At 41.0% G+C, this 22,580-nt stretch overlaps 1 protein-coding gene across 1 annotated transcript; it reads left to right on the forward strand.

Moving 5' to 3' along the window:
- The first annotated feature begins 790 nt into the window (after positions 1 to 790).
- On the forward strand, positions 791 to 22,410 carry CCDC174 (coiled-coil domain containing 174). The gene is made up of 11 exons (XM_003926169.4): positions 791 to 940; positions 3,457 to 3,561; positions 4,578 to 4,678; positions 10,333 to 10,391; positions 12,660 to 12,837; positions 16,039 to 16,134; positions 17,983 to 18,125; positions 18,600 to 18,694; positions 19,191 to 19,323; positions 21,081 to 21,233; positions 22,102 to 22,410. The coding sequence occupies exons 1-11, from the start codon at positions 899 to 901 to the stop codon at positions 22,398 to 22,400; spliced, it is 1,404 nt and encodes a 467-aa protein (XP_003926218.1). The 5' UTR covers positions 791 to 898; the 3' UTR covers positions 22,401 to 22,410.
- The last annotated feature ends 170 nt before the right edge of the window (positions 22,411 to 22,580 follow it).

Here is a 22,580-nt window from a genome sequence, read left to right on the forward strand (position 1 = left end):
ATAAAGGTCACCATATATCCAGATTCTAGGGATTCCAAGGTAGACATCTGGGAGTGGGGGTGAGGGTGATTAGTCTGTCTACCATAATTATTAACATTTTTATCAAGACTAGCTCATTTAACTCATCTAATCCACACTGAAACCCATGAGGTAAATAAAATTATATCCCCCTTTGGAAACTGAGGCACAGGGAAGTTAAGTAACTTGCCCAAGGTCACATAGGCAGTAAGCGGTGAAGCTCTGGTTCACGTCCCTTTTTTTTTTTTTTTTTTTTTGGAGTTCACGTTAAGAGCTGAAATATCGAAAGTGGCACATAATAAGCACTATAGTAATGTTAGCTATTATTATTGATATTTCTGCTAAGATTAATATAATAATCCTTATCTCGTACGCTCTTGTAACAGCCAACTATTTAACGTGTGAAAAGTGCCAGACAGCAGGTCCTCGAATTGTTAGATTCTTCGGTTCTTTCCAAACCACGTTTTCCAAGACGCTCGAGTTCACTCACTCAAGTGTCAGCCTTCCCCAAGATGGCGTTATCTTTGTCCCCAATCCCACATCCGCCGCACCTAATATGGCGTCCATCACCATCAAAAGCTGTACTTGGCCCTTCTCAACATGGTGTCCAAGCTAATCCTTGCTACCTTCCGCCCTCAAGATGACCTTATTAGTTAGCGTCAACCTCCTCACACTCTGACCTTTCCAAAATGGTGGCAAACGTAATACGCATCACGCTCTGACCTTCTCAAGATGGCGTCGAGCTAAGAAACTCGCGTCGCAAACTCACGCAAACTCACTGTCGCTATCGAAGACACTTCCGGTTGCGACGGAGGTAGGCTTTCGAGGCCTGCGGAGGGTCGGAAGGGTCCTTTTTGGGCCGCGACACTCCGACACGACCATGGACCGGAGGAAAAAGCCTTTGGACGTCACAGCCTCCTCGGTGAGTGAGGGTATGTGGCAACGCCACGGGCTCCGGGTTCTCCGTGTCTCCATCAGACAAGAATGTCGACCTAGCTTGTCTGGGGACCCAGACACCTATCTCCTCAAACAGAAACCCCCGACCTGGATTATCTTCTCCGACGGGGATGCGGTTCAGTTTTCGTACTTACCGGATCCTGAACTGGGCTTCTCTCCTCTGACTTGCGCCCGGACCAAGCTTCACCCCTCAGACACGGATCTGAACCTGGTGTCCCGTGGGTTAGGAATCTCCGGGCCTCCCCTCTGCCGTGCCCGCAAGGCTGCGCCTCGCCAGCCTTCTCCCTTATAGTTGGGAGGAACCCTGGCTTCTTTTTGCTAGGCAGACATACCCCCTTCTAGGCGTCTCCTCCAATCCAGGAACCCCCAAAGTCCTTCCAGAACTTCAGAGTGTGACTTACTCCGCAGGACCCGGGAGTGCCCAGCGTATCCTACCCTGGAATTAAACAGTTGTTAATGCAGCCATAGGTACCTGTGAGGTCTGAAAGGATGTAAGCAGTTTTATTGAAGTAGCTACTCTAGAAAGAAAACTTGTTCTAAGTACATATTTTGTACCAGCACTTTATATGCACTATTTCATTGAACCCTCCCAATAGCTTTAGGAGGTAGGTGCTATTAATATCTCCGTTTTATAGATGACAAAATTGAGGACCAGAAAGATAAAGTAGCTTTCCCCAGCTTACATACAGAAATCTTAGCGATAGCCGGGCGCGGAGGCTCACGCCTGTAATAGCAGCACTTTGGGAGGCCGAGGTGGGCGGATCATCTGAGGTCGGGAGTCTGACCAACATGGAGAAAGAAACCCTGTCTCTACTTAAAATATAAAAAATTAGCCAGGTGTGGTGGCGCACACCTGTAATCCCAGCTACTCAGGAGGCTGAAGCAGGAGAATCGCTTGAACCTGGGAGGTGGAGGTTCCAGTGAGCTGAGATCGCGCTATTGCACTCCAGCCTGGGCAATAAGAGCGAAACTCCGTCTCAAAAAATCTAAGTGATAGACCCTTGATCACTCAGTCTAGCTGACTCCAAAGCTGCTTGCCTTTTCATCATCGGAGCCAATTGCCCAACCTTTGATTTAATCTTGAATTTACTGTGGCATTAGGACACAAAGGGAATACGAAGGAAAACATACAGGTGTTCCAATATTTGAGTCCCTTTCCTTGTCTAATACTGAAAGTTGGCACTGATTAGAAGATTGGGAACCAAAACCTATAAATATTAAAGCCAACCTATCCTGACAGTCTAAAATTAGCAATAATTGTAATAAGAATGTTATTTGAGAATTTACAATTTTTTGAGCATCTTTTAAAGTCAGGCAGTTGTAGAATAGGAAAATATGTGGCTGGAAAATTGGTGTGGTTAAGTAAGAAGAAAAAATAAGTTTTTCATTTATTTTTAAGAATTTACAATATTAGGGTCTGCAACGAAACTACCCTTTGCATTATTAAATGGTTACCTTTTAAATCAATTTCTTCCAGAATGGAAATTGAACTCAGCCATTTTCATTTTCCTTAAAAAATAAAGTGATTTTTAAAATATCTGATGATTAAGTCAGTGATTAATTGTCTGATTTACAAATGCCCAACCATAGAAGCAGCTGTACCTGGACCTTTAAAAAGGAAACTGTTACTATGTTCTTTTTTTGCTGCATAGGCAGGGGTGACTAATGTAGCTGAGGGAAAGGCACCAATATTCACCCAGCTGCCCCATTCCCTTTGCCTTGGCCTTCTTTGCTATTCTTGAACATGTGATTCAGCCAAACTTAGGGTTTTTGAAATGGATTAAGTAAAACGTGGAGCTGTTATAATTCTCCAACTCTGTTTTATTTCTAGCCGTTAAAATAATGTGTCTTTAAAGGCTCTGCTCAAAGCTTTCTCTGATCACCCTGCTCAGAAGGAAATGCTCTCTTATTTGAACTTGTGTGCTACTTTCTTCCAATCTAGAGTCATTTGTTACAGTTTACTGGTATTATAAATTACCTTCCTTGTTACATTGTAGGCTCTTTGAGGCAGGGAGAATGTCTAGATCATGTTTGTATCCTGCTCTTCAGTGTTAAGTGCCATGCACAAACTGAGTTGCTCAGATAGTGTTGGAGTAACAGCATTTACCTGTAGAAATAATAAGTTGTGATGATTAAATGAATGCAGTGCTATTCAGAGAGAAGGTACTTAATAATGCAAGTTTAATCTGAAACTAAAAGATGCACACTTCATTAATTTATTTTGCTTTATCACTTTCTTCTTGCCTAAGGAAAGCTTTGAGTGTTGAAAGTTAGAATAGAAATGCATTTGCGACAGAGGTAGAATGAAGCGTGACTTAGCTTAATTTTTGTACTGGATTCTATGTCTGAACATTTACTTTTGTAGCCATATTTGCCTCTTTGGAGGAACTTGAAATATTGCTTTGGAAATGATAATTAGCAATCCAGTCACCTGCAAGAATTTAATAAAATATTGTTGTTTACTTACTGCTTTTATTCTAGTTGGTAGATCTTAAGGCCGAACTCTTCCGAAAACAAGAAGAATTCAAACAAGAAAAACTTCTAAAAGATTCTGGTGTTTTTGGAAAACCAAAAACAACTAATAAGGTAAAAAATAAGATCTAATGATCTCCACTGATTCCAAATATGGGAGGTTTATATCATATTTAAGTGTTTTTAAATTGTTAGTTGTATCTATACACATAAATGTTAAGGAAAAATCTATCTTGTATTTGAATATCTGCATGAAATGTTATTAAAATAGAAATTAGTAAGATTATGTAAAAGTAGATGGTCATGTGCTAACTCTTTAGCACTTCTTTTGGAAAAATGTGAATTGTTTACATTTCTCATGGAAGGTTATCTGGTTATATAGGTGTTATGTATCCAGGTAGAGATAAATAATTAGATAATACAGGAATATAGCAGAAAATATTAGGGTGTTTGAGAGCTGGGAGTGATTTTTTTCAGTTTTGTAGGTAATAGTGTCTACTATTTGTATTACTAATTCTCTGTAGTATGTATATTTTCATTAATCTTGACTTAGGTTGTAATCATTCAGGAGGTAAAAGATAGTAGGAAGTGATTCTGCACTCATAAAGAAGTTCTTTAGGCTGGGCATGGTGGCTCACACCTCTAACCCCATCATTTTGGAAGGCTGAGCCAGGCAGATCACTGGAGCGCAGGAGTTCGAGACCAGCCTGAGCAACATAGCAAAACTCCATCTCTACAGAAAATTAGTTGGGTGTGGTGGTTCACACCTGTAATCCCAACTACTTGGGAAGCTGCAGAGGGAGGATCACTTGAGCCCAGGATGTTGAGGCTGCAGTGAGCTGAGATCACACCACCACACTCCAGCCTGGGTGACAGAGTGAGATCCTGTCTTAGAAAAATAAAAATAAAATAAAAAGTTTGTTATATAATTTAGGGCCCTTTTTTCAGCTCCCGCTTGCCATGTATAGTCAGCATCTTTGCAGGACACAGCTTATCTAGTTATCTCCATTGATTCATAAGATCTCATGATCACCTTTGGTTTTTGTTTTGTTTTGTTTTTCTTGATGCACAATTAGAGATTTTTTTGGCAATCATGTGGCTCTATTTTGTCTTCTAAAATTATTCTCCAGAAACCAAGTATCTGGAGCAAACAGAATGTAGGTGTTTCAAATCGAGCTGAGAAGGATGCTGAACAGAAGATTGAGGAACAGAAGACTTTAGACAAAGCAAGGTAAAGTTATAAGCTCTGGTGAATGTAGTTACCTCTGAGGCTACCCAGGCAAAGAAATGGAAGTTCAAATTTTGTTCAAGTTACAAATTTTATTTTTAACATCCTTCTAGCCCAGTACTCTGTAAGTACTCGAAAAATAATATAATTTGCAGATATATCTGTAGTCTTATAAAAAGATTAGACATAATCACAGTTTAAAAGGTGAAACATTCCTGCTTTCAGCCTTTGTTAGACACTAAGATTATCACAGATTTCTAAGAAGTGTGCCCATGGTGTGGTTCCCCATGGTGTGGGCTAGGTGGGATGACATTACAATCTAGAAACCCTTAATTTTTTCCCCTAGCCTTTTATTTTGAAAAACTTCAAGGGTACATTGAACATTCTAATATTCTTCACCTAAATTCCCCAGTTAACATCTTGTCAAATGTGCTTTCCCTCTGTCTCTCTCTGTCACACACACACACACACACACACACGTATAGAGAGAGACTTTCTTAAGCATCGTACTTTCCCTCTAAATCATTCAGCATGTATCTTCTGAGAACAAGAACATTTTCCTACATAACCACAATACCGCTATCATACCCAAGAAATTTAACACTGATAAAATAGTATTATCTATTTTATGGTCCATATTCAGGTTTCACCATTTGTCTCAGTATAATTATGTACGTTATAGATTTTTTTAAACATTTAATCCAGGATTCAAAGATTATATATACATTGTATGTAGTTGTCATATCTGTTTAGTCTTTTTTTTTTTTTTTTTTGAGAAAGAAAAAAAATAATAAGAAAACGAATAAAGAAGAGGAAGAAAGAGAAAGAGGAAGAGGGAGAGAGAATAGGGGTATTGCTTTGTTGCCCGGGCTAGAATGCAGTCTAAATATGGGTATGCCTATAATTATCCTTAATAATGGAGACATGAAAGAAAATGAGGGAAGAGAGTAACAAACAAGGAGCCAACCAACATTTCGTTTAAACTTCTAAGTTGATATGATGTGGTACTGATAAGAGTGTATATTTTGTGTAAAGTGGAGAGTTCTATAAATGTTAATTACGTTTACTTGTTCCAGATCTGAGTTCAAGTCCTGGATATCGTTGTTAATTTTCTGTCTCATTGATCTGTCTAATATTAATGTTGAAGTCTCCCACTATTATTGTGTGGGAGTCTAAGTCTCTTTATAAGTCTTGTTTGTCTGGGTATTCCTGTATTGAGTGCGTATATATTTAGGATCGTTAGCTCTTCTTGTTGTTGCATTGATCCTTTTATCATTATATAATGTTCTTCTTTGCTTCTTTTGATCTTTGTTGCTTTAACGACTATTTTATCAGAGGCAAAAATTGTAACTTCTGCTTTTTATTTATTTATTTTAGCTCTCTGTTTGGTTGGTAAATCTTTCTCCATCCCTTGTTTTGAGTCTTTGCGTATCCTTGAATGTGAGATGGATCTGGATGCAGCATACTGATGGGTTTTAGTTTTTTATCCAAATTGCCTGTCTGTCTTTGGATTGGGGGATTTAGTCAATTTAAATTTAGAATTAATAATGATATATGTGAGTTTAATACTGCCATTTAACATTAGCTGGCTATTTTGCCCATTAGTTGATGTAAATTCTTCATTATATTGATGCTTTTTACTTTTTGGTATTTTTTAGAAAGGCTGATACTGTTTGTTCCTTTCTATGTGTAGTGGTTCTTTCAGAAGCTCTTGTAAAGCAGGCCTGGTGGTGATGAAATCTCTGAGTGCTTGCTTATTCACAAAAAACTTTATCTTTCTTTCACTTATGAAGCTTAGTTTGGCTGGATGTGAAATTCTTCGTTGAAAGTTCTTTTCTTTAAGGATGTTGAATATTGGCCCCCACTCTCTTCTGGCTTGTAGGGTTTCTGCTGAGAGATCTGCTGTAAGTCTGATTAGGCTTCCCTTTATGGATAACCTAACCTTTCTCTCTGGCTGCCCTCAGTATTTTCTCCTTCATTTCAACCCTGGTGAATCTGACGATTATGTGCCTTGGAGTTGCTCTTCTTGAGGAATATCTTAGTAATGTTCTCTGTATTACCTGGAGTTGAATATTATCCTGCCTTACTAGGTTGGGAAAATTTTCCTGAATAATATCCTGAAGCGTATTTTCCAGCTTGGATTCATTCTCTTTGTCACATTCAGGTGCACCTATCAAGCGTAGATTAGGTCTTTTCACATAGTCCCATATTTCTTGGAGACTTTGCTCATTCCTTTTTATCCTTTTTTCTCTAATCTTGTCTTCTTGTTTTATTTCATTGAGTTGGTCTTCGACCTCTGATATCCTTTCTTCTGCTTGATCAATTCGGCCGTTAAAACTTGTGCATACTTCACATAGTTCTCGTATTGTGTTTTTCAGCTCCATCAATTCACTTATTTTCCTCTCTAAATTGTGTATTCTTGTTAACATTTCGTCAAACCTTTTTTCAAAGTTCTTAGTTTCTTTGGATTGGGTTAGAACAAGTTCTTTTAATTCACAGAAGTTTCTTATTATCCACATTTTGAAGCCTGCTTCTGTAATTGGAACACACTCGTTCTCCATCAAGCCTTGTTCCGTTGCTGATGAGGAACTGTGATCCCCTGCTGAGGGAGAGGCATTCTGATCTTGGGTATTCTCAGCCTTTTTTGGCTGTTTTCTTCCCTTCGTTGTAGATTTATCCATCTGTGGTCTTTATAATTACCGTCTTTGTAATTGGAGTTTCTGAGTGGACGTCCACCTTACTGATTCTCAGCGCCGAAATCTGAGCAACCCACTGTGCCGACTAAATCAGCGGCGTTAAGATTGATGGTGCTTTTCTGACTCTGCACCAAGAACCGACACTCTGAGACGCCGGCACAACCGCCTCGCCGGTCACAAGAGTTGCGCTGGCGACCCGTGGGGCTCCTCCGCTGGGAATCTCCTGGTGCCTGAGCAACAAGAATTCATGTGAAGGTGTGGCATCCTCTCGTTCTTTGCGCTTTCACTGGGAGCTACAATCCCGAGCTGCTAGTGATCAGCCATCTTGGATCTCTCTAGTCTTCTTTAAATTGGAACAGTTTCCTTACCTTTTGGTTGTCTGTTACGCCATTAACATTTTTAAAAGGTCCAGGCTAGTTATTTCTGCAGTGTCCCACTACCAATTAGAGTCACGTGAAATGTTTTTGGTAAGAATACTGCATGGGTGGTGGTGTGTCCTTCCCATTGAATCACATCAGGAGGCTCATAAGGTCAGTTTGAGTCATTATTGGTGATGATGAGTTTAATTACTTGGTTGAGGTATGTGTGCTTGGTTTCTCCATTTTAAAGGTGCCTCCCTTATTTGTAATTAATAGTAATCTGAAGTGGGAAATTTGGAGACTGTGTGAATATCCTGTTTACCAACTTGTTTTCTATGCCATGATCTGTCATCATTGATGAGCCTTGATAGTTACCAGTTATCACATTGATGGTTTCAGAATGATGATTTTTCTAATTCTGTCATTCCATCTTTATTATTTTCTAAAGAAAAGACAGCATCACCCTCAGAAAATCCCAAGTTACAATGTTTGGTGTGACTGCTACGTGTGCTTTTGGATATACGGAATAATAAAATTCCTGTAGTTGCAAACAGTAGTTGCCAAGGTTGCTTAGCAATCTTGGGTCTGAAAATAGGCAGAATATTAGCCTTTTGGGGGATTTTTTTTTCTTAGCATTTGACCTGTCTCCAGCAGACCTCAGGCTTTACTTAAAGATATGATCAGTTTTGAGACATATTTCCACTCTTGGACATATTCTCAGAATGTTAATTTTGTCCAAAGGTACCATGATCTTTTATTATTTTACTCTGTGTATCAAGAGTTTTTATTGGCACTTTGCTGTGCTTTTTCTGTGCAGTAACTTTCATGTAGCACTTTGGTTTTGCTGTGTTGTGGGAGCCAAGATATCTGCAGTACGTCTGCCTCCCTCCAGAGCTCAGAACATGCAAGCCCAGTCCCAGGCTTTTTTGAGGTGGAAGGCCTTGGGCAAGTTAGTTATCCATTAAGACTCTTTCTTTATCTGTGAAGTGAGGTGGTTAATATGTAGGTTATGAAGTCCTTTGGGGAATTAAAGGAGATACATAGTGTGTGGCACTTAGGGGTTGCAGGTAGTGTCCCTGCTCTCATGCTCTGAATTCCATCTTTCTAACTCAACAGAAGAAATTGTTCTTTAAAGTCACTAGTGACATCTTCATCTACTAAATCCAGTGGTCATTTCTCTGACACACTTCCTTGAACTCAATTATCCACTTGTAGACTGTTCCTGATCCCTGAAAACTGTTGCGACACTGCACCAAGCTTCGTATCCTTTCTCACGTGCCCTCATTGCTGCCTGTCTCTGTCTCTGTTTTGCACCATTCTCTCTTTCGTTCAGCACCCTCTGTTCTACTTGTCCCTCTTTCTTGAACATGTCAAGCTCATTCTCACTTAATCCTTCTTGTTTCTGACCTGCCTCCCCTGCCCGCAAATCCTCCTGTGGTTGGCTGCTTCTTGCTGTGGAAGCCATGGCCCAGTTGTCATGTTCAGAGAGGTTTCTCCTGACTGCCCCTCTCAGTTAGTGTCCCGCCCACTCACTCTAACCTGACGTTTGTTGCTTTGTGTTTTGTTTGACTGTAAATTTTGTTTGTTTGTTTGTTTTGTTTTCATTAAAACAGGAAGATCCTCTGATGACCCAGCTAGTTACATCAAGAGCCCTCCAAAACAGGGGTCTTAGAAGCCTGATAAGAGTGAGCTGGTCCACCACGCACTGCATTACTGCATGTCAAGGGGCCTCTCCTGGCATGCATCTGTTTGTTACACAGCTCTTCTTCTTACTGTCTCAGATCCTCCTTTTCATTGCTTTGTTTATTGTCCTTCTTCGTCTCTAGAATGGAAACTCCCAGAGAAGGTGGGCTTAGCTTTGGCAAGCTGGAGAAAGGTATCCTGCAGGGGTAGATTGGTGAGCAAACCAGCCAAGGATGGGCAGGGCCAGAGGTCAACAGAGTCACCTATCCTAACATGGCTGTGAGTCCTCAGTGCCTAAAACAGTGCTTGGCAGGTAGGAGGTATGCAATAAGTACTTGGTGAATGGATGTGTAAAATAAAAAAGGAATGTTTCTGACATGATTAAGAGTGATCATTCACAAGAGGACTCTCAGATGACCTCTTTGGGGCTTCTCTTTACCATCATTAAATATTTCCAGAATAAAGAATTGCTTACCCTCTCGTGGTCTGTGACCACTGAAAAATACACGTCGTCAGAATTACTGTGAGCAGAGAGGCTGCTTTGTTGGAATGCTGATGTTTGTTTTAAGTTGGCAGTGAATTTGTTGGAATCTTAAGTCAGTTTATTCACTTACTCATTCATCAAATATTGATTGAGAACCTACTGTGTGCCAGATATTATTTTAGGCCCTGGGACCCAGTGATAATTAAGAGAACATGGGCCATGCACTCACGAAGCTTGTGTTTTCCTTGGCAGAGCAGACATGGAGCAGGGTGGTCAGAGGGTCTCCTCAGGATGGTGTGGTCTGTGCTAGTTGTGGTCACCTTGACAGGCTGTGCCTAATGGACAGATGGCGCCTGTCAGGCAGGGAGTGAGGGGTCAACCAGGAGGGACAGTTATAAGACCATTTCTAATATTTGTATTTTTTTTTCTTCCTAGGGAAAAATTGGAAGAAAAAGCCAAATTATATGAAAAAATGACTAAAGGAGACTTTATAGGTAAATAAAGGATTTATTTCTACTTCACTTTCTGTAATTCATACAGCCCTTTGATATTACATTACTTGTTAAAATAACTGTAAAAGTAGACGGAAAATTTAGACATCAAAATTTTACTCTCTGTGGCTGCACAGAGACAAGAAAATCAGCAATATTTACCAATTGTCTGGTGGATGCCTGGCAGCATGTTAGGTGCCTAGAGGGGACAAACAAGTACTGGAAGCATATCCTCTGCCTCTGACCTCAAGGCAGGATCATCCAGTGGAGGAAAATGACACAGCACAAAGCAAAGTTAGGGAATAAGGTCTGAGTAGGTTGCAGTTACCTACAATTATAGCTGTGCTAAATCAGGGTGGGTGAGGCTGGGTGGAATTCTGGTTCTGTCAGGTTCTAGAGTTATGTTTCTTCTTTCCCTATTTTCCCTCTATTTTCTGTTTTGTTTTGTTTTCCTGTGATGTGCATATAATTGCTTTAAACTTGTTTGAGTGTAGTAGCTCACATCTGTAATTCCAGCACTTTGATAGGCCAAGATGGGTTGATCACCTGAGGCCAGGAGTTCGAAACCAGCCTGGGCAACATAGTGAGACTCTGTCTCTACAAAAAATAATTTAAAAATGAGCTGGACATGGTGGCTTATGCCTATAGTCCTACTACTTAGGAGCCTGAGGCTTAAGCCCAGGAGTTCAAGGTTATAGTGATCATGCCACCGCAGCCTGAGCTATGATCCAGCCTGGGTGACAGAGTGGGACCCTGTCTCTAAAAAACAAAAACAAAAAACCCTTTTCTCATACCCCCCCATAAAAATCCCAATCCAAAAACAGTAGAAGAGATTTTATGAGGCCGTGCCTATTTCATTGCTAAAAGGCAGGGAAAGTGAATATGTAATCAGGAAAGTTTTTTGGGAGAAGGTGGGCTTAGCTTTGGTAAGCTGGAGAAACGGATCCTGCAGGGGTAGATTGGTGGGCAGACCAGCCAAGGAAGGGCAGGGCCCAGAGGCCAACAGAGTCACCTAGCCTAGCATGGCTGGGGCCCAGGTGCAATAGGAAAGAGGCCAGGCTGACCCTAGGTCACTGGCCGCTTCTTCCCAGGCAGCAGGGGCACTTTCCCTGTGCAACAAGAGCCCAGCACAGGAAGGTCAGACACTCAGCAAAGCTAGGCACTGTGGGAGAGTCTTTGTCATCTTCCTGAAGAGGCAGCAGGATGGCCACCTACCAGGAGGCCTCGCTAGCCTATGGCCTGATAACTCAGACTACATCTCCCCTCCATTTCAGGTATTTTGTGGTTTTTAAAAATAAGTTTATTAAAGTCTTTTTCTCTTTTGACTCAAACTTTGCTTATATTGTTAATATAGAAATCAGGTCCAAAGGAGTGTGAGTGTAGAGACCTGATTTTGTCAAAGCCAGAAAGCCCACCTCCTGATAGATAGGTTAGACCTGCAAGTTTGGGCAAGTTATGTTCTGGAGCCTCAGTTTTTCTTCACCCTAAGGTGGGGAAAACACCACCGCTTGTAATAGGGAGCCTAATGTTGGTTCACTATAGCTTAATCTCTGTCCTTGGAAAAAAAGACTCAAATGACTGTCCTAAATCCAGTGTAGTGACACTTTAGGTATACATTATTTGTGCTACATGAGCTATCCTGGGTTAAATTAGGTAAGTCATGGATTGTTGTTTAACTTTCAGTGTGGGTTTTAGCTCAAGTGGACCATAAGCCTTGTGGGTAGAGGGTGTCTTTCATATCTGTATGCCATTCAGGGCCTGCTCCATGACTAGAATTAGTGTTCTTTGGCTTGACAAGAACTCAGATGACTTATTTTACCTGTATTATGATATTTAAAACACCATACCACAACAATGTAATCAGGGTTAGTGATCCAGCCCACATTTTAGACAGATATATAACACCTAAAGCAAGAAGTTCTGCTGTCCTGATCTGATGACATGGAAAATGCAGTTTTGCTTCTGTATGATATAGGTGTTTGGATGAATTACATAAAATCAGACTGTTGTGTTATCTTAAAATGACATTCTAAGATGATACTGTTCACTCAGGTAGTGTATTGATGAGGCAACAGAAAACTCTAGGCTTTTTCAAGATTTTTTTGTGTAGTATATGTCAATTCCCAAGGTGGCTTTGTGTTTTTGTAAATGTTTGGGGAATGGAGCTGTCGGGCCCCTGATAGGGCCACCAGGCAATGAATGTGACTGCTTCTTGTAAATTCCATGTGTGATTTTCCTCTTTGATGTCTGAAAATTGATTTTATGTCTTAGATGAAGAAGTGGAGGATATGTACCTTGTGGATTTCACGCAGAAGATCATAGACAAGCGCAAAGAAATGGAGGCATCTGGTGCCCGTAGAGATTCTCAAAAGACAGGAGAAAGAGAGGACGATGAGGAAAACCTTCCTGAGATAGAGATCCCTCCTCCCCAAGACCCCAGCGAAGAATGGTTGGTTATATCATGGATTAGCTCAGAGGAACATCCTCAGACTGACATTTTGGGAGTGATTTTGTTGGGTTGTTATCAAGCTATTTCTCTGTTATTCCTGGGTGTTCTTTCTTTTGAGACTTCCCTTTAAGTTAGGTTGGATTAGGTTATTATGGATGTAAAAACAGTAGCTCAAATGAAGACATAATTACAATAATTACAAATAATTATAACTACTGACTGGGCTCCTGCTGTGTGCCCAGCCCTGTGCCAGGCCCAAGGAGACTTTGTGCCTGGCAGACTTGGTTTGCCTGACTCACTAACATGAAGCAATGTGGGCAGAGCGCCTTCCTTTTGTACCTGTCCTGCTACCTTACACACGTCCTTGTTCTGACATGGTGGAGAGCCATCATCTAGGAGAAGGAAGCTGGCAGAGGTGGTGCAGTATGTCTTACTCTGGCTGTGACGTTGTTTGGCAGTGCGGTGTGGACTCATGGGCCTTGGATGGCTCCAGCCGCACTTTGTACTGGCTGTATGATCCTAATTAGGTTCCTCAGTCTTTGAGGCTCAGGATCTCCCCTTGTCAGATGGAGATTATAATGCCTTATTCCTTTGCTTTAAACTCCCTTCAAATAGTAAGAGTATTCTGGGCTACACAAGAAAGTGCTGCCTGTGGAGTATAAACAGGCATTTTTTAAACCTTTAATATTGACATTTTCCTGAATTTTGCCTATATGTAGGTGAAAACCAGTCTTTTTCTTAAAGAGACTTAATGTATCAATAAGTAGAGAGACCAGAATGGGAATTCTGTTGCAATGATTTTTTCTACCTAAGGTATTATTGTTTGGAAACTTGTTTGACAGTGCTTGAAATCGCTGAGAGCTCTACTGATGCTCTGACAGTTTCCTGGGAACCCACCCTGTTGCCTTTGGGATCCTATTCATCCTCCCTTTAAGGTGCACATATCTTCATCATGGTGGACATTTGTTAGGAACTGCTCAGGACTCTGCAGCGTACATTGATCTTTTGTCAGCATTTGACCCTGTGGGCAGTCATTGATGTGCTGAAGAGAGCAGTCCCAGGCACTGTGGATGGCAGAGAAACTGCATCTTCATTCTACTGAGGGTGTCCATGTTGGTTCAGAAATTAACATTCTCATTGGGATAAAACAGGTGTCTTCTTACCTACTTTCTTAAAAACTTATAGCTAAATAGTTTGATACCAATTGGAACAGGTGTCAGCCTGCAAGCTATAAGGAACCAAAAGAGAACATAGGAGTCTCTTCTGTTGATGCCTTTCTTCATCGTGTCTTTCTGTCTTTCTTATTTATTTATTTATGAGGCAGGGTCTCCACCCAGGTTTGAGTGCAGTGGCATGACCATGGCTCATTTTAGCCTTGACCTCCTGGGCTGACACAATCCTCCTGCCTCAGTTTTTTATTTTTATTTTTGTAGGAACAGGGTCTCACTATGTTACGCAGGCCCTTCTTGAACTCCTGGGCTCAAACAATCTTCCCACCTGGGCCGCAGAAAGTGCTGGGATTATAGATGTGAACCACTATCCCCGGCCTATCATTTCTAATCTCTAAGTGATTGCTCTCCCTCATCTGAAGTCAGGTAGCACTTACTACCTGCTCTTCAGGTATTACCTTTTATTATTGACACATACCAGGCCTCGTTATCAGAAAAAGATTTTAGCAAAATTTGGTAGTCTTTAGTGTACCCAGTGTTGTTAATAAGTGTTTAATGGGTGTGTGCCTTAACTTCCCCAGACCCTTGAAAGATGGCATGGCTGTTTGTCTGCCTGTATTACCCTCCTTGCCTGAGAAAAGCTTTGTTTGCCTGCAGGGGTTGCTTAGCAAGTGATTAGATGGAGCCGTGGCTGACTACTGTCTTGCCACTTCTATTTAATGGGATCTTTATGTTTTGGAGGCCTTCTCCAGAAACAGAATAGTCTATGATTGCTTTTCATAACAGAAATCTCATCTCCTTTGAAAGGTCTAATGTCTTTTTTAAAATTTTTGCTTATTAATGCCTGTGTGATTACAAGCAATTTTCCAGTGATTTGAAGAGTTTCGAGGGCAATTGAAGGTGTCACATGCCACCATATGGTGAAGGAAGACGCACTGCAAGCAGTTCTAACACTTTTTTTTTTTTTTTTTAAATTAAGCTCCAGAATTGCAGTTGCTCGTAAAATCCTTTTGGTAGTTAAATTCCAGGTGGTAGAAAATCTTTCCATAAAGATACTGTAAATAATTACACAGACCATCTGGCTAGATGGTTTTCTTCCCCCATCCATTTGGGGGGAAAATAAGAAAGAAAGAAACTGCTTGCTGCAGTTGGAGGTTTTATTTCTTGTGATAATCAGCTTCAGTACTAGAGTAAACACTCAGTTTTTAAATCACAACTAACAATTGAAATCAGCATTGCTTGAGAGGAAAAAAAATTGCTAACAAAAGCGAAGTCACATACCTGCCGAATTTGACCTTGAATTGGTCTGCCAGCTAGTATTTATTGGACCCTTACTGTGTGTTTAGTACCCTGCTAAAGGCTGTAAGAGATTATCAGCCCATAATTTAAAAAGTAAAATATCTGTTGAATCATAATGCAAATGAGATGTTTTTCATGAAAGTCTGTTCATATTTTCTATTGTAGAAAGTCAGAATATTTTGTTTTGCCTTGCTATCTGCCTGGCTTAGCTGTCTCACTACTGTCTAGTTTGAGCAGAGATGAGGAGAGAGGTGTTATGTTTGGCTTCCTCCTAATTAAAAAGAGTCCAACTCTGAAAAATACTGTGAATTTCTTAAATTAAGAGATTGCTAATACATTGGGTAGAATTATACTAATTAGAGGAAATAAGAGAAAGAATAAAAAGTCAGACTTGAAGACTGTGAGGAAATGGGCAAGTTGAGAATCTCAGGCACAAGACAAAGTTATTAAGATACTGATAAATATCTGGAATTGTCTCAGCTAGATTAAACTAAGTTCATAAATGATCAAAATTATTGTCAACAGTTTCTAAAACTAATGTTTAATAAAGGGCACAGTGAGCTTATTGTGTGTCAACTTTAAAAAGTATATTCCTATCAGTGGTAGTGGTCTCTTAGGTTGAGGGGCTCTTCTTGGTAGTGAGGTCTGTCTTCTCTTCACTGTTCACCAACTCCCTGACTTAGGGATTTGTATATGTGTACGAGTTCTTCATATCCTTTCACTTTCATTTCAGGGTGGATTATGTGGACTCTTTGGGACGTTCTCGGCGCTGTATGAGAAAGGATTTGCCAGATCTGCTGGAGATGGATAAAAATCTTCAGGGGAGACTGTAAGTGTGTGTGTATGCAGAGCTCTGCTCAGGTCTGAAATGCAGCCACAGGGATTGTTTTGTGAGGGGGCTCTTTTATAATTAATGACCTCTGTTGCTCCAGTAAGGAGATTTATATATACATACATCTATATATACATATACATACATATATGTACACACACGTATAAATATTAATATGTACACATATATACATACACATACACAAATGTATGTATACACACATATACATATATGTATATACGTGTGTGTGTGTGTGTGTATGTGAATATTTACTGAAGCACTTTTTAATGGTTAGCATGCCTGTACACACGTAATCCACACTTGGGGAACAGCCTGACGACTGGTGGATGAGTAGAAGCTGTCTCTTTCACGTGAAAGGATGTCTGACTGCAGAGTAACATGTATAGAAGAAGCCCGAACCGGCAAACCAACCTTTGTGGAGAAAGTGGTTTGGGAATATGCGCTTGATTATCCCACAAGCAAGTGGCTCCAGGGAGAGAGCTTATTCACTTTTTCTTTATGCATTGTTCCATTTTTGAGGTAAGGGCCTTATAACTAGATTTTTCAGCATGGCCAAAGACCTAAGAGATAACTCTAAAACACAAGACCTAAAGAGATAACTCTAAAACATCCAGGGGAATAAATTCCTCTTACCACAGGAACTTTTGGAGTTCCTGTGGTAAGTGTTGGGAGAAGCTCTACCTTGTCCAGGTCCTCCAGGTTCAGGCATTTTGCAGGTAGCCCTTGGCTTGGCACAAGAAAGGGAGAGTGGAAACCTTGAGCCTCTCAGGGCCCAGCTATCTGTAAGGACAGGAGGCACCACCCAGGCCACAGTGTTAAGCAGTTGTTCATGTCTCTGGATGGGAGACCATCCATAGGAGTCCCAGAGTTCCTCCCCCGACCTGGTCAGCCCGGGACCTCTGTGAAAGGAAAGTTTTTTTTCCTCAAGTGTTCAGGCAAGATTCTATCATGCTAATATAACAAGAATGGTGCTTGATTAAGAAAGTTGAAGGCTGGCCGGGTGAGGTGGCTCACACCTGTAATCCCAGCACTTTGGGAGGCCAAGGCAGACGGATCACTTGAGGTCAGCAGTTCAAGACCAGCGTAGCCAACATGGCAAAACCCTATCTCTATTAAAAATATAAAAATTAGCTTTATGTGTTGATGGGCACTTGTAATCCCAGCTAATCACGAGGCTGAGGCAGGAGAATTATTTGAACCTGAGAGGCGGAGGTTGCATTGAGCTGAGATTGAACCAAGATCGCACCACCGCACTCCAACCTGGGTGACAGAGCAAGACTAGTCCCAAAAAAAAAAAAAAAAAAAACAAAAACAAAAAAGGTGAAGGCTGTTTTACTGATTTTCCAGCAGTATTGTGGATCAGAAGCCTCTGTAGTTCCCTGGATTCTTTTCTCTTTTTTTTTTTTTTTTTTTTTTTTTTTGAGACAGAGCCTCATTTTGTCTCCAGGCACCAGGCTGGAGTGCAGTGGTGGCAATCTCAGCTCACTGCAATCTCCGTCTCCTGGGTTCAAGCAATTCTCGTGCCTCAGCCTTTCGAGTAGCTGGGACTACAGGCATGCACCACCATGCCCAGCTAATTTTTGTGTTTTTTAGTAGGGACGGGGTTTCGCAATGTTGGCCAGGATGGTCTCGATCTCTTGACCTTGTGATCTGCCCACCTCGGCCTCCCAAAGTCCTGGCATTACAGGCATGAGCCACTGCGCCTGGCCTAGTTCCCTGTATTCTTTATCAAATAGTATTACTTATCTGTGATCCAACTGACTGTACTTAAGAACTGATATCTCAGTCCTTATCTGAAGATAGTTTTGCTCTGTTTTCCTGCAGTTTTATTAGTCCTGCTAATGAAAAAACCCTGTTATCTGAAGATATGAGAAAAGAACTTCAGCGCCAGCAATGGGAGGAAGAAGAAAGGGAGGCCCTGAAGAGGCCCATGGGGCCCATACATTATGAAGACATTCGGGAAAATGGTATGACTATTTTCTTGCAGCTTTGCAAATCTTTTTTTTAATCTTAAACTGATGGCAAGCACAAAGGGAAGTATTCATAAAGCAACAGCTCTTACGTGAAAATTAAAGATCCTGCTTTGGAAATTGAAAATACCTCCTTTGTTCACTTTATAGCTTTTAAATACTCACATTGGGAATATCTTCCTGACAGAGGGTCTGGTAATCCAAGGGATTGTTCCCCAAGAGAAGTGGAGACAGCCCATGACTGAAAGCAAATGACCCTTTGTTGTGCTTCCCTAGGCAAACAGGATGAGAACTTGGTCTAACATTTGTGTTTCTTTGCTTTTTTGTTTTTTCGCTTAGCTGTTTTCTTTTTATTTTTAAAACTTGTGCCAAATATCACTGTGTTTCTTTTTGCTTTGGTAGGAAATGTGGCTTGAGTGTAGTTGAATATCAGGACAGTCTGATCTTTTGGGTAATTTGGACTTCTTTCAGAGGCCCGGCAGCTTGGCGTTGGTTATTTTGCCTTTGCCCGAGACAAAGAGTTGAGAAACAAGCAGATGAAGACCTTAGAGATGCTGCGTGAACAGGTACAGATAAATCCCAAGCAGATGTGAGCAGTTGGTTTCTTGCTGGACCATACTGCAGAAAAATTTAGTAAATTAATTAGAAATTAAAATTGATATTCAGAATTTCATAAAGGTAGTTACCATACTGTTTTTGCGTTTCAAACTTTATAACTGCTCACAAGTAAATCTGGTGCCAAATGTGGTACTTTTGGAGTGGTTTGGATGGGAAAATAGAAAGTTATTTAAGGGATTAAGGTGTAGGACAGAATGGGTTGGATTTCTTGAGTGTTAAGGCTTGCAAGATGCTCTGTGAACCCTTATGAAACTTTGTAAGACAGCAGAGCATTTGTTTGTATAAGAGTACTTCATAGGGCTTCATTGTGAGGATCTCAAGGATAGCTTCTTAGAGGTGACCTGAAGATGAATTAACTAGTCTATTTTTAGAAAATTTCATCTTTTTGAATGGGAATACTGCAAATTTGGTTTGAAGTAAATAATATTCTGATTTGCTGTTCAGACAACAGATCAGAGAACGAAACGAGAAAACATAAAGGAAAAGCGAAAGGCTATCTTAGAGGCAAGACTTGCCAAACTTCGACAAAAGAAGATGAAAAAATCAAAAGAAGGTGGAGCAGAAGAAGAAAACAGAGGTATATCACGACTATGTTGCTGAACTTCACAGGCGAAAATTTCAGTTCCATTGATGTCTTGCTGATAGGGCTGGCAATGTGAAGATTAGCCATTTAGTTTTGTATCTAAGCAAACAGTATACCTTTGAGGTACTGGCAGGAGCGATTTTTATAACCAAAATGATGCAGAATGACACTCAATATTTGTAGGCTTTAAACCAAGATATGAAGCAACAATACATTGTGTCACGTCTTAGAATGGCACGGTCTTGTAATTGAGACTTAGAAAAAACATATTTTAAGGTAAAGTTTAGTTGTGCGTATATATGTTTTAGACTTAAATTTTTTGCTATGGCTATAGTTTTTATTGGTTATATATATATTCAAAGAAATTTATATTCATAAAGTTACATAGTAAAAGAATTTAGAAATATGAATATCGACAGCTTGCCATAGCTTACCAAAGAACTGTGCTCCAGAAGTTAGTGATTTGGAACTTGGAGCACAGTTCCCCTTGGAAACACTATTACATGCTATGTCAGGCTAGCTTACTGTAGGAGTTGTGGTAGTATAGGCTAAATTGCCATAAATGTAGAGACTTCTACATAGAATGACTCCAACAAATAGAAATCTGTTTCTCTACTTAAGACCTTGGAGATGGGTCGGTGAGTCGGTATCCAGGGCAGGTGAGTAGCTCTCTCCCAGATGGTCATCTAGTCCCAGACTTTCTCCCATCTTGCCATTTCTTCCATTTCCTAGAGTATTGTTCTCTTCTGCACAGTCAAAGCTTGCTCCCCTGCTCACCTGTTCATGGTCCAGCCCAGGGGCAGGTAGGGAGACTGGGGAGGGGAGCCAGCTTTCTTTTTAGAGATGTGAGTGGGAAGTTACATACAACCTATACATTTACATCCTGCTGGCTAGAGCTCAGTCCTGTGGACCACACCTCACTGTAGGAGAAGCTGGGAGACGGCCACTCCAGCAAGGTGGCCCCATGCTCAGCTGAAGCCTGGGAGCATTCTATTACCCAAAGGAAAAGGGAGAGTGTGGTATGAAGGAACATAGAGCTGTCCACTCTCACAAAGCTTATGTGAAGACATGGGCCATTTCCTAATGTCTGAACAAAACAGACCAGAAACATTTAGGAATTTGAAAACCATCTGTTTAGTTGCAAATAAATGCTCTCTGTATAACATGTTAAGCCATGCAGATTGTTTCTGTAATTTTGCTCTATCTCCTGAACATCTGTCATGTCCAGAAAATGTGAAGCACCACCACAGTATTTTTTAAAAATCCATTTTCTTTTACATTTTAAAAATGTGGCCAAAATGAACAGCCTACACCAGACCCTAGCTCTTCATCCTGCTGGCTCTGCTTGTTTTGCCTGAAGTTGTGATGTTAGTTGAGTGATTTGGGGATTTCTGGTCCTGCGATTGCCAGTTTGGAGAAGCACAGTGGCATAGTGAGGGGCACAGAGACTGAAATCCATCCAGCCCAGCCCAGGATCCCAGCCCATATCACTTTCTACTTGTGTACCATTTCTGAGCTTAATTTCCTCCCTCTATAAAATGGGGATGACATGGAAATACTAAATTTATTAGGATTGTTATAAGAATTAGATGACCTGTTATATGCAAAAGACTTAATCTACTACCTGGGATATGATAGGTACTTCATAAATACTGATGGTTACTTTTACTTTCAGGATCAGTGTGTTCTGTATCTTTAAAAATAGCTTTAGGCTTTGTTATAACAGTGTCTTATTCCCCTACAAAAAATAGATGGAGATGTTATTGGGCCTTTGCCACCAGAGCCAGAGGCTGTGCTAACTTCACGTCCTGCTGCCCAGAGTAGCAAAGTGGAAGTCATTGTCCAGGAGAGGAAGGACACTAAGCCCGGAGTGCCACACGTCCGGGAGTGGGACCGCGGAAAAGGTAAGGGAAGTGGGCTTTAAGGTGTAAGACCTCTCCAGTGAATGGAAAATGTGTTTTTTTTGTTTTTTTTTTTTTTTTCCCAGAAGCACCTGGGGTAAGTTTTAACTTTGTGCTGCCTTGTGTGGTTTTACAGCTTTGGAATGCCATTTCTCAGGACCTGCCTTTAAAGTATTATGAAGGTTTGGTGTTCTCATGTGCTCTGTTTTTAGCAGCCTGGATTCTCGCACTGTTGTCCGGGCTGGAGTGCAGTGGCGCAATCTTGGCTCGCTGCAGCCTCCACCTACCAGGTTCAAGTGATTCTCCTGCCTCAGCCTCCTGAGTAGCTGGGATTACAGTCACCCATCACCATACCCAGCTAATTTTTTGTATTTTTAGTAGAGATGGGGTTTCACTATGTTGGCCAGGCTGGTCTCAAACTCCTGACCTCGTGATCCACCTGCCTCAACCACCCAAAGTGTTGGGATTACAGGTGCAGTGAGCCACCGCACCTGGCCTTTAGTGGCCTCTTTTATGTTCAGTTGAAAATGGTCTATGTGCCAGTGTGCTAACCTGGATTCACACATGGTTCTGTTGGACATTTTTTCTGTATGAAATACCTTCAATGTCATGTCAAACAGGTGATTTTTCTATATTTCTCTTTTTCTGTATTTCCCATCTGGAAGTAGTCACTCCCATTTCTTAGCCTGGTCTTTTATACTCTTTGTAGGTATTACTTATACCTTGTAATAGAGTTTTGCTGTTGCCATTCTTGTTCTCTGAATAATCTGTAGTGGCTTTTAAGGAATATATGAAAAATTAGCTAATAGTAACAATAAATTCGACTGATTCATCAGTCACTTCTAATAGTTTTCTTTCTTATTTTTACTAGAATTTTCCTTTGGATACTGGTCAAAGAGGCAGTCAGATCTCCGGGCTGAGAGAGATCCTGAGTTTGCCCCACCATCGGATTACTTTGTGGGTCAGAAGAGAACTGGTTTTTCCAGCAGCCAGACATGGAACAGGCCTGGGCCAGCGCAGAGTGACCCAGGGCAGTGCCCTGAGCAGAGCCATGGACCTAGCTCTGCACATGCATCACCCACTCCTGCCCCTGACAACCCACCACAAGCCCCCACAGTCACTTTTGAAACTTTGGATGACATGATTTCCTATTACAAACAAGTGACATGAGCTTTCAAAACACCTTGACTTGGGTTTGTACTTTGACAGTGCCTTTCTCTCCCAGAGGGGGAGAAATAAGTTTAGGAACTGAATTGTACCTTTGTCCTGTCCTTTCCCTAGGAGGCACAGACTTCAGGTTGGATTTGTCAGCAAGGAGAAAAGTCATGGAAACTTTGGCCACTTGGCTGT

Source organism: Saimiri boliviensis, chromosome 8 (genome assembly GCF_048565385.1).
Source record: "Saimiri boliviensis isolate mSaiBol1 chromosome 8, mSaiBol1.pri, whole genome shotgun sequence".
NCBI classification, from domain to species: Eukaryota; Metazoa; Chordata; class Mammalia; order Primates; family Cebidae; genus Saimiri; species Saimiri boliviensis.